General features: G+C 49.1%; 1 protein-coding gene across 3 annotated transcripts in view; it reads left to right on the forward strand.

Annotated features, from left to right (window-relative positions):
• Window positions 1-5,823, forward strand: part of FDXR (ferredoxin reductase) — a 31,715-nt gene extending 25,892 nt beyond the window's left edge. The window contains exons 9-12 of one of the 3 annotated variants that reach the window (XM_053299086.1): window positions 1,377-1,576; window positions 2,407-2,578; window positions 3,381-3,554; window positions 5,218-5,823. In XM_053299086.1, the coding sequence (XP_053155061.1) occupies window positions 1,377-1,576; window positions 2,407-2,578; window positions 3,381-3,554; window positions 5,218-5,348 (677 nt within the window). In that variant the 3' untranslated portion in view covers window positions 5,349-5,823. Of the gene's footprint in view, window positions 1-1,376; window positions 1,577-2,406; window positions 2,579-3,327; window positions 3,555-5,217 lie in introns of those variants that run through there. The other 2 variants (XM_053299088.1, XM_053299087.1) reach the window with 2 other exon arrangements.
• The last annotated feature ends 6,123 nt before the right edge of the window (window positions 5,824-11,946 follow it).

Consider the following 11,946-nt stretch of genomic DNA (forward strand, 5'->3'; position numbering starts at 1 on the left):
GATGGCTGGGGGCCAGAGACCTGCAGAGGTGCCTCTGTGCAGCAGCTCTAGGGAGTGCGTCTGCTCCCTCCAAAGGGCTCTTTCCTGCAGAGCCTGATCACACAGTGTCTGAGTCATGCCGCCAAGAAGAAGGAGAGCTCGGGGCGGGGGGCAGGGAGGAGTTGCAACACCAGCAGTGCTCAAAGGTCTGCGTGTGTGATGCTGAGTGGAAGAGATGGTACGGTTTAACAATGCTGTAGTGAAGACCGAGAAATACTGTGTTAACTTGAGACTGCCACTTTATCTCTGTGCTTCTCTGAACTGTTCTTTAAGCAGTGGTGTGGTTGCGCAAACATGATTTGCTAGATTTCAAGCTCGAGAAGGGAAAACCTAGAGAGCTTCAACAGAAAGCCAAAGGCTATTCCAGATCTCTCTTTGAACACGTGAAGCTGCCTTATCCTGAGTTGGACCCCTGGTCCATCTAGCTCAGGATCGTCTACACCGCTTGGCAGTGGCTTCTCCGAGGTTGCAGGCCGGAGTCTCTCTCCGCTCTACCTGGAGATGCTGCCAGGGATTGAACCTGGGACCGTCTCCATGCAAAGCAGCCTGTGCTGTGCCACTGAGCTATGCCCCCCACCCCAATACTTAGTTTGACGCATTATGCCTATCCCTCCACCCCCACCCCAGTGGGATGAGTAGCAGCTTTTTGCAGGGAGGGGGGTTGACTTTTAAATTTGGGGTGGTGGTGGTGGTACAGGGAGTGTTAACCCCCACATCCACCCTCACACATTCCCTCTCTATGCCTTGACTCCTGTAGCTGCTCTTAAGGAAAGCAAAAGATGTGGGGCAGTCTGATCACAGATCTCCCACAGCATGGCTGGTTTGGTCCTGGCTGGTTGGCTGCCTCTGCACCAGGGACACCTTCTGAGAACCACTGGTTATCATCTTCACCTCATCCTGGGGGTGCCTGTTATTAAGGCTCCACTTCTGGTTGGCTGGCTTTGTGCGGAAAGGGGTACCATTTTAACCCCCTTCCTCGGGGCTCCTCACCGTGTCTGTGCAGACAGCACGAGGATCCTTGCCTCCTTCCTTGTCGGCAGACGTGGCTCATGAGGAAGGCCTCGGCTTCGGGCTTCCTGTAGCAGGCTGCAGCCCCTCTTTGCGGGGGGATCTGCTTGAGGTGGGGGTGGGGAGCTGCGTGGCCCCATGGAGTCTTCACCCTCGTTTTGCATGTTGTGAGAACTTGCAGGATCTTCCGTGGAGATTCTTCTGCATGGATGACCTGTGCTGGACTCGGTCGTCCTACTCCCTTCGGCAGCCCACATCAACAGGATGTTGAGCTCGGCTTCTGGTGGATCCCTTGCGTGCTTCTGCAGTGCTGCTTTTGTCCTTTTCAGACGTCCCCCGACCTAGGAAGCGGCTGACGGAGCTGATGGCCAAGACAGCCTTAGACGAACCTGGAGAGGCGGTTGCTGGCCGGTGGGCTTCAGCATCGAGAGAGTGGAGCCTGCAGTTCTTCCGCAGCCCCCTGGAAGTGTTGCCCGGCACTGACGGGAAGCAGGCAAGAGCCATCCGGATGGCTGTCACCAGGCTGGAAGTATGAGCTCCAGAGTCCTCCCGGTGCCCAAACTCTTTCCCCTTCCTCCTTGTTCTTCTGTCTGGCTCTCTCAGGTCTGCTGTATCCATTTGGTTTTGGAGATCCCCCCTCCCCCGGGGTTCTTCCGCATTAAGCTAAAGACAGCTTTATTCCCCCAGTCTAATTAGAGCCACCCGTATAACTGCCGGCTGTCTGCGAGCCGAAATGGCATATTCTCAGCAAGCCGGGACGATGTCTCCTCAGGGATTCATTTTCCGCCTAGCTGTATGAAAAGCATTCTTCCCATCTACTAGCTCTGATGGGAGGGCACCCTAATCATGCAGCCTGTGAGCACAGCCAGCATGGGGGTGCCGTTGACCTGGAAGGGCTTGGAACCAGCCGGGGGTGCTGCTGCTGTGATCAATAAGGTGTTCCTTTTTGCAGCTGCTTTTCTTTTAAGAAGCCCAGAACAGTTCGTTTATTTATTTTTTATTTATTTTGCATTTTATATCCCACTCTTCCTCCAAGGAGCCCAGAGTACTACATACTTTAGTTTCTCTTTCACAACAACCCTGTGAAGTAGGTTAGGCTGAGAGAGAAGTGACTGGCCCAGAGTCACCTAGCAGGTCTCATGGCTGAATGGGGATTTGAACCGGGTCTCCCCGGTCCTAGTCCAGCACTCTAGCCACTACACCTGCATGGTTCCCATCTAGGACCACACCTGATCAGACGGGACATGTACAGCATCTGGTGATCACAGAGCATTTTCTGGCCAAGAAGCTGGTGGATTTTGCTGGTATTATGGGATGTCCTCCCTAACCTCCCATTGTTTCTCTCCTTGGGCTCTGCAGGGTTCAGGCGAAACTGCCAAGGCAGTTCCTACTGGAGAAGTGGAGGAGCTGATGTGTGGTTTGATTCTCAGCAGCATTGGCTACAGGAGCCTCCCCATTGACACTTCTGTGCCCTTTGACCCCAAGCAAGGGATTGTCCCCAACAGTTCAGGCAGAGTTCTGGGGACACCAGGTCAGTATAACCGGAACTATGTATGTAACCGAGATTGGCCCGTGATGGTGGTGGGGGGGGGGGGTATATTGGCAGCACTACAGAAGAGTGACTTCCCGGGAGGGTTGGGACGGCACGTAATTTCTTGTGATAATTAGTAGTTTTGTCACAAAAACACAAAGCGATTGGGGACCACATATCTGGTGGGCCACTGTGTGAATCAGGATGCTGGACTAGACGGGCCTTGGGCCTGATCCCGGAGGGCTGGTCTTGTGTTCTTATGACTAGCTTTGTGATGCCTGTGAATATTGGCCTTGAGTAGCCACAGCATTGGTCCCTCAGTGACTTTTGAGTTGGGGTCAGCAGCAAAGCTGGTCTTGTAGTAGTGAGCATGAATGGTCCCATTTTCTCAGCAGGGTCTGCCTTGGCTTGCATTTGGATGGGAGACTGCACGTGAGTGCTTCTAGAGATTCCCCTTAGGGGAATGGGACGACAGCTTAGCGGAAGAGCATCTGCATGGAAGTCCCAGGTTCACTCCCTGGCAGTATCTCCAGGGAGTGCTGGGAGAGACTCCTGCCTGTAACCTTGGAGAGCTGCTGCTAGTCAATACAGACAGTACTGAGCTAGATGGGACCAATGGTCTGACTCAGTATAAGGCAGCTTCCTATGATCATGACAATGGAGAAGGAACTGCCAGTTCATGGCTGTTGCTTAGATCTGTCTCAGGTGAAAAGCTGTGTTAAGGAGGCTAGTGGATTTTCTCCTTACAGTAGGACTGGGATCATGTTGGCCAGGCTGCTTGACTGGGTGTAACGCTTTCCAGGACTCTACTGCAGCGGCTGGGTAAAGCGGGGGCCCACAGGCGTAATCATCACCACTATGAATGACAGCTTTGACACAGCCCAGTCTGTCCTGGAGGACCTGCAGTCTGGTGCATTAGACCTTTCAGACACTAAGGAAGGTGGTGAAGGAATGAGGGGCATCCTTCAGTCCAGAGGTGAGCGTCTCACTGTCTAAATGAGTATATATGTTGCTATCTATCTAAAACCACAGGCATGAAAGCCATGTTAGAAACCTGTACTTAGCTAGATGACCTTGGCAAGTATCTATATTTTAATTTAATATTAGAGCACTTTGACTGTCACTACTAGGCTCAAGAGGCTTAAGAAGGTCACATAGCAGCCGCAAACACGCTCCCGCCCCCATGAAAGCAGTTTGGAAACAGAATTTAACTCTACAGTATTGGGTGGCTGCTAAAATGCTAATATTATCATGCCCTTGTACAAATCTATGGTGCGGCCACATCTAGAGTACTGCATACAATTCTGGTCACCACATATTAAAAAAAAAATTGTAGAACTGGAAAAGGTGCAACCAAGATGATCAGGGGCCTGGATCACCTTCCTTGTGAGGCAAGGCTACAGCATCTGGGGCTTTTTAATCTGGAAAAGAGATGAATATGGGGAGACATGATAGAGGTGTATAAAATTATGCATGGAGTAGAGAGAGTGGGCAGAGAAATTTCTCTCTCTCTCACACACACAACTCTAGAACCAGGGGTCATCCCATGAAACTGAAGGTCGGGAAACTTAGAACCGACAAGAGGAAGTACTTTTTCATCCAGCGCATAATTAATCTATGGAACTCTTTGCCATAGATATGCTGATGGCTTTAAAAGGGGCTTAGACCAATTTATGGTGGGCAAGTCTATCAATGGCTACTAGTCTAGGGGCTATGGGCCACCTCCAGCCTCAGAGGCCTCTGAATATCAGTTGCAGGGGAGCAACCGCAAGAGAGAGGGCATGCCCTCCCCTCTTGCCTGTGGGCTTCTCAAGGACATCCGGTGGGCCACTGTGTGAAACAGGATGCTGGACTAGAGAGGCCTTGGGCTTGATCCAGCAGGGCTGTTCTTATGTGGCTGGGGATAGGCATTACCTTCTGACTAGGTCGACTACTACTTTGTTTAAAATATATGTTGTTAAATTGTAAACCACTGGCAGGGGCTTGTGTTTAACTTATACAGTTCTTGGTGTTACAGGTAGCTTGCTACACAGCAGAGATATCTGTATTCAAAAAATCATTGATAGATGAAGTAGGCCAAATCAAGAGGCCCAGCGGGTCAAACTATGGCATAATTACTGTTGTTCACAGGTCTGAAACTGCATAAAATCTGGAATCTGATGGTTTCTTGGTGATATGTGAAATCTTGAAATGAACCTTGCTGGGTTTGTGTAACGTTTCATTGTCATAAAGTAGAGGGAACTGAATCTGAACTATTTTTGTAGTGATTTCCCCCCATGTACTTGGGAATGCATTAGGAAGCCCCAACTGGGTCCTTTACTGTCGTTATATTTAAATGCTTTCAATTAGCATGTGCACATGTGTTCCCTCTAATCAATTCAGGATTTTTAAGTGAACCAAAGATGTTTCATTCCCTGAGGTAGAGCTGTGCTATTACAAGGATCTTCCAAGATATAACTGATCTCACTTTACCTACACTCCGGAATCAGCCGCCTCATTGATGTGCAAAGCATGCCTGTAATTCAGCCTCTGATTTTGAAGAGGCCTGTGCGTGGAAGGCATATGCACTTCTGTGTTTTGCATTTAATTGCAAGCAGGTTGATTTGATCTGTACTTTCCCCTTTTTGTGATGATTACAGGGATCCATCCAGTTTCTTTTTCTGATTGGGAGAAGATTGACGCTGCTGAAGTGTCAAGAGGCAAGCTAGCTGGGAAGCCTCGGGAGAAGATAGTGGATCCGCAGGAAATGTTAGAATTGATCGGTCGTTGAGATGGGCGCTTGTGCTGTGAGAACTGTGCCGTATCTCTGTATCTCTCAAAGATGCATTATCCATAAAAGACTGTGCAGTCATTGTTCATCGGTCTACAGATGTTCTGAAGATAGAAAACATGCAGCACTAGTGAGACAGCATTTATTCCAAATTTCTAAATGCTCTGAATTTGCTACAGGCTTGTGGCCACTGCAAGCAGTGGAGTTTGTCCAGAGCTCTGACTACTTTGGGGGAGGGGGGGGGTTGCTGTTCCCTGTACTTTTCTGGAGTGAATTCCTGATCCCATTCAGGAGCAGCAGCCCAAAAGAGGCAATGGCTCACTTCTCTCTTTTCTATAACTGTTGCAGAGGAGGAGGCCCGTGAGTCATTCAAGCAAGTCAGGTACTTTGGTTGAATTTCAGGGTTTTATGGACAGGACTAAGTGCCTTATTTGTTCTTGTGGTCCTTTTTAAAAAAAATTATTATTTTAAGCTCCTTCTGTGTCTGGTTGCTTTCTCCATGCAAACTGGGGAAAGACAGTACTGGCCATGGACTCTTTCTTGGGTGAAAGAGGCAATTAGAATACCTTGATGACTTTTCACCATTCATTCTGACATAATGGAAATCTTCATTGAACACTCGCAGTCAATCATACAGAGCATTCCATTTTATAACCTGCTTTAAGCACGCTGGACGTGAAAATATAACCAAGCTGAAGAACTTCAGAGATAAGAACTGAACTTGGATGAATAATCATGAGGATGAACCAGATAGGAAAGAGAGCATCAGTCCTTTTTACGTCACCCTGAAACTCAATTACCACCCACATAGCCCCCTCAACTTTGATGTCAGATTGCAAGGGAAGACATTTGTATAATCATTTCAAAATAAAACCCCTTTCTCAAACGGAAGGTGAGCCTGGGTCAGCGGGCTAGAATTTAGCTTCTTATCTGGCATGTGTGCTTTAGCCTTAACACCCGCTGGCTAACTTATACTTCCATAGCAGTCCCAAGAGCTGGGAAATGCAAGGCAGCTCTTCACAAACTTGACTGATCCTTGCCAGTCTCGAGCACACAGTCACTGTCAATACATCATGGGAGATTATTATCTGCTCTGGATGGAAACTCAAACAGAAGTTGGATTACTGCTGCTGATAAAGTAATATGCATGCGTGATTAATTAGTTTGCTCTGGATACATGCCACAATAGAAAGTTCTGGTGAGCGTTATCATTGGCTTTGTGGGTTGTGTATTTTAGGGTCCTCTAAGTTATGAAGGCTTGCTCCCGGACCAGTCTGCCGTGCTGAAATGAGGACAGGTTTGTTGTCATCTCACCTTCTAGGACAGTACAGGCAGAGTTAAGAACAACCTTTCCCCGTTGTAAAGGTACTTGTAGACCAGGAGCCTCTAAGCAAGAGCAAGATAACCCTACCTTTATGATAATACGGTGACTCCTTATTGTCTCTTGAGTGGCCTCATGTAGAGCCATAGGTACTTCTGGTGGAGCAGGGGAAGTGGAGTGATTTTTGCTGAAGCAGCTCCACGATTGTATGTGGAGTGGAGTCTCACTGGGAGTGGGAGAGACCTGGGTTCAAATCTCCACTCGGCCGTGGAGCTCTGTGGGTGACCTTGGGCCAGTCACTCAGCCTAGCCTACCTCACAAGGGGGTTGTGAGGATAAAATCATAGGATACAGAAACACATACACCACCCTTTTTTGAGGCAGTTGTGGTTTCTAAGGGCACATTGATATTTCCCAGAGCAAAGACATAAAGTGGGAGGAAGAAACACATGCCCTTAAGACGCATGTACAGATCAGCAAGCTTACAGCTCAGAAATATTCAAGGATGTGAATTAAAAGGATCTGTATCCTTCTCATAAGATGATGTTCAAGGCACAGTACAAATCAGAAACCTGGAAGACACTGAAGCCAATGTCCTTGGGCCCTGTCATTCATACTTTTGTGTGTCAGGAATGCTGGTATCTGTCCCATACACAATGGTCAAGTTTGTGGATGCTCTCCCTTCTGTGGCACCTCTGGTTTAACCTCCCTTGTGGACTCCTGTCCTGCAGCTTCCCTCCTCCTCCAGCTTGCCTTTGCTCCCCTCATCCCCCATCTATGCTTTGTAGTTATCCCCCAGGGCCAAACTTGATGGCAGCAGTGCTGTCTGTTTAAGGTTGGACACTACAGAAAGAGGGGAGGTGGGGCCCACTTCTGAAGGCAGAAGGTTGGGAACCTTTGGTCTCCACTGGCTGGTAGTGGCTCTCCAGAGTTTTAGGCAGGAGCCTTTCCCAGCCCTACTTGGAGATACCAGGGATTGAAGCTGGGACCCTCTGCATGGAAAGCAGATCCTCTGACATGGAGCTACAACCCCATCCCCGAATGGAGTTCAGTCCTTTCTGTTTTTTGCACTGTTGGATGCAAGCACAGAAGAGCAAGGCCCTGTCATGTAGTATTGGATGCAGAATTCAGCATCTTGAGAATCGCTATTTGAAGCTCTAAAGAAGAGGTTTCAATCCTCAACACGCCAGGGAATAAATCCCACTGAGCAAAGTGGGACTTCCTTTCCAGTAAGAGTGTGCGTAGCATTTTTTTATTACATGTCTATCCCACTTTTCTTCCGTGCTGGAACAGAAGGTGGTGCAAATGGGGGTCCTCGGGCAGTCTCCATGAAAGCACTGGCCAGACCTGCTTAGCTCCAGCAAGGGGGCTGCCTTGTGTGTCCCTCAGGCCACACCTGGGGATGGCACTGGAGAAGAGTGTTGACAGTGTCTGGTGCAGGGCTGGGTCCACTTGGCCTTCCCAGGATGATGGGAGTTGTCAAACTACAACTCCCACTGGAGGGCCACCGTTTGCCCAGCCCTGGCCTGGGGGATGCTCCAAAGGCAAAAGGGAGCTTCAGTGCCCTCCATAGCCATTATTTTGCTCTGTGACTAGCAGAACAGAATCAAGTATGCAAATATGCTGAATATTATACAAGGTGACCTTGGCACAGGGGTGGGTGTGTGAGTGTGTGTTTTGAAAAGCAGAATAGAACACAGCCCTGGTTAAACTTCTCTAGAAGGGTTTCCTCTCTGTCCAAAACCGGCTAACTGTGCCGCTCGGGTTGTCTTGGTGGACTGCGGGCCCCTTTCTGGCTGGGAGGCTTGGGTCTGAACTGCCCAGTCTCGTGTGCTTGGTCCTATTTCTAGACTCCCCAGACATGCACGCACCCTGGAATCTCATTTGCAGCTGCTCATTAGGGAACTCAAGGAAATGCCGTGATTGCTGGAGAGTCGTATGCAAACGAGCAATAAAGCTTGTTGAACAGCTGCTTGTGTGATCCAGCCCCTGTCACGGCGCTTGGATGATGCACTGATGGTGTTACTCTCTCTGATCTGGGGATTACATCAACTCTGGATTTGGGAAAGTGACTAAGCTGGTTTTGGCAGCATGCTCTAAGAAGGGCTGGGACTGATCTGCGTCACCTGCCCTGGGAGGCTTCATGGTCCCAGGATCAAGGCGGGGAGGGGGCCTGGCAGCGGTTGCCCCCATCTTCCCGACTCACGGTGGCTCCAAAGGTTTCCCTTCCTGGCACAGGTTGACTCTTTAAAATTGCCTCTCTACATCTAGGCAGAAGGCTGCTCTGTGTACTCTGAAGCCTCTTGCCACGCTTTGTACAGGCTGCACTGGCCACATGGGTATTCTGCATCCAGGTACACGGGAGGAAAGAAGTGGATGGCCTGGGGACACCAAAGGACTGCCAAGGAGCCCTGGCTGCTTGGGGCCCGCTAATCGCTCTCCTGCCTTCAGCTGCAGCCCTACCACGAGGCATTTGCTTCAGAAGCAGATTTCTGGTGCCATTCAGGGTAACAATTTGGAGGACTGCAAGATCGGAGCCCCAGGGCACGCTCCACTGGGAAATTCTCCTGCACAAGCTCCTCTGAAGTGAAATGGAGTCCTGCTTCTGCACAACTCCTGTTCTTTTCAGTGGGGCTTGTGCAGGAGAACTTGCCAGTAGATTGTGTCCCTACGTTGTGAAGCATACCTTTGGGTACTCTGGCTCAGGCACGGACACATGGGGCTTGCCCTTTCTGCCTTGGGCTAGCAATAAACTCTTGGCTGAGATTTGACTGTTTATGCAGACAGGAGGGCAGGGAGCTTGTCTTTGGGTCTCTTCTGCACCACCTCGGATGCCATGCAAGTGGGAAAGGGCCAGCTGTTGCCCCACACATCTCAGCTGTTCCTGGCCTCTTGCAAATTAAGGAAAGGAGTGCTGAAGGCAATATCTTGCAAAGGCTGCACCTACAGTTTTGGTGAATAGACGGTAAAAGTGTATCTGGAAGAAGATCTTAAGGGGGGGGAACCCTGGCCTAAGGGTGCAGCTTGATTCCACTGACAGATTATTGATCTTTGCTTTTGAAGTGGGGACTGGGGTTGTGTAGAGGCAGGAAGGAACTGGGTGGTGGCTGCTGCTGGTGGGCATCTAGAGAGAGGAGGGTTAGAGAACCCTGGGAGCCTTCCCAGTGAGTGATGGGGGCAGGATCACTGTAGTACCTGGAATGCAGTGGAAACAGTTGGACACGATCAGCTGCTGGGTTTTGCAGAAATGCCTGCCATCCACAATGGTCGTCACCACAGGGCCTTTGTGCAGGGCTCTCTATGGATGTATGAAGCTGTCCAAGATGAATTGGGCCACTGGTCTATTTAGCTGACTAGCAGCAGCTCTCCATGGGTTCAGGCAGGAGTCTTTCCCCGCCCTACCTGGAGATGCCAGGAACGAACCTGGGGCCTTCTGCACACACAGCAGGTGCTCTGTCACTGATCTATGGCCCCTCCCGTAGCTCTGTGTCAGCTTTGTGTATACAAGACACGCACGTAAATATTTGGCATTTTCCCAGACCTCCTCCTGCTGTGTATGTGAATTCTAGTTGTTATATTTATACCCCATCTTCTCCCAAGGAACTCAAGGCTGCAAAGAGGGGGTTCCTAAGCAGGTTCCCATCCAGAACCTGACCTGGACCTGCTTAGCTTCAGCAACGTTGCTGCCCCATCTGCCTTCCCACTGGGCCCCCTATAAAGACCACAGTGCTGGATAAAATAAAATCCTGCAGCCATGCTGCTCTGGCTACTGCCTCCATGCTAGCAACTGGGAAGAGAACTGAAGGGGAGATTTGGGGGCAGCCACTTATTTATTCACATGGAAATCTGATTGAGCTTTAGGATTAATGCCCCTATGCAAAGTAGCACTGAAGGACAAAAAGTCAATCTTTTGGGCTTAACCTCAGGAGAACAAGGGCCCCTTAGGGAAGATTATGTAAATGCACTGCATGTTCTTCATGCCTTTGAACTGCCCCCACCATAGCATCAGTTCCTGTGACCCAGTTTGGCCTGCAAAGCTGGGCTTCTCCCCTCTCCTTCAAAACTTCCCTTACCAACTTTCTTGACCAAAGTCCTCTCTCTCTCCATGAGGTGGCGCTATAGCGGTAAGCATTGTGCATGCCCCTCCAAGAAAACAGGTTGTTCTAAAGAAGTTTATCTAGCATGGAGTGAAAAATCATTGACGTTTAAGGCATGGATTTGATGTCACGGCACTGTCTTCACTGAGTGTGCTGCCTTTGTTCTTAGGATCCATTATGCCTGTTAAGGAATTTTTAAAAAACAACAACTTCCTCACACAAAAGCTGGATCTGGAACTAGGTGGGGTGCACTGTCTCTCATTCCTTAATCTCTGCAGTATTAAGGGTTTGTTTTAACTTTCCTGATGTAATGCTAAACCAATCATAGGGTGATGAGAGGAAAAGGTGACAATTTAGAGTGGGTGCTTGTGGTGGTGGACAATTCCCTCTTTGAACTATGCCATTTGTTATGATCGTGCCCTGGTTGCACAAGGACCATGTGATTTATGGGTGTCGGGCATGCTGAATCCGTGTGCCTGATCCAGACACTGAAAAACGTTGCAGTCTGAAAGCAGCCTAAGAATGCTTACTTAGAAGCAAGCTCTAGTTCCTCCTATGCCTCTCATCTTTCCTACTGAATTGCCTGAAGTGGTGGACAAAGTTACAATACGTGTCCTCCTTTTTCTCTCTAATTAAAGCCTGTTTGCCAGACCCCATGGGCCACTCAAGCCCAACTTAACCTAGTCCAAGGATCTGCTTCTGCAGACTACAGGTAGCATGCAAACTACTGCTTTATTCCATTGAATATTGCTTCTTTTCTAGTTATTGCAAATCACAGCATTTGCTGGCCCTGTTGTCACAGAAGCTGGTGACAGGGGAGAACTACAATCCATGAACTTCTCATCAGTGACCAAATGTAAGACACTCTTTGCTCCTCTCACACAAGGGCTGCTCCAAAGGCTATATCATATATGCTTTTCTTAAAAAACCATGATGCTCCCAACAAGTCCAGGCTGAAAATAGGGATATACTCACGCCTCCCATTCTGGAGTCCTACCGTGCCATTACATAGTGCTGAAGGCTCCATTAGATCTGCTGTATGCACTTACTCCACAAGGACCTGTTCTTGAGAGTAAATCCGTGCAGGGATTTACTTCCTTGGTTTCATGTGTGTGACAGTGGACTGAATCTGAAATGGCCAAACAACAAAACAAAACAAGCCTTGGAATAAGCATTTGCTC

This window comes from Hemicordylus capensis, chromosome 2 (assembly GCF_027244095.1).
Source record: "Hemicordylus capensis ecotype Gifberg chromosome 2, rHemCap1.1.pri, whole genome shotgun sequence".
Taxonomy (NCBI): Eukaryota; Metazoa; Chordata; class Lepidosauria; order Squamata; family Cordylidae; genus Hemicordylus; species Hemicordylus capensis.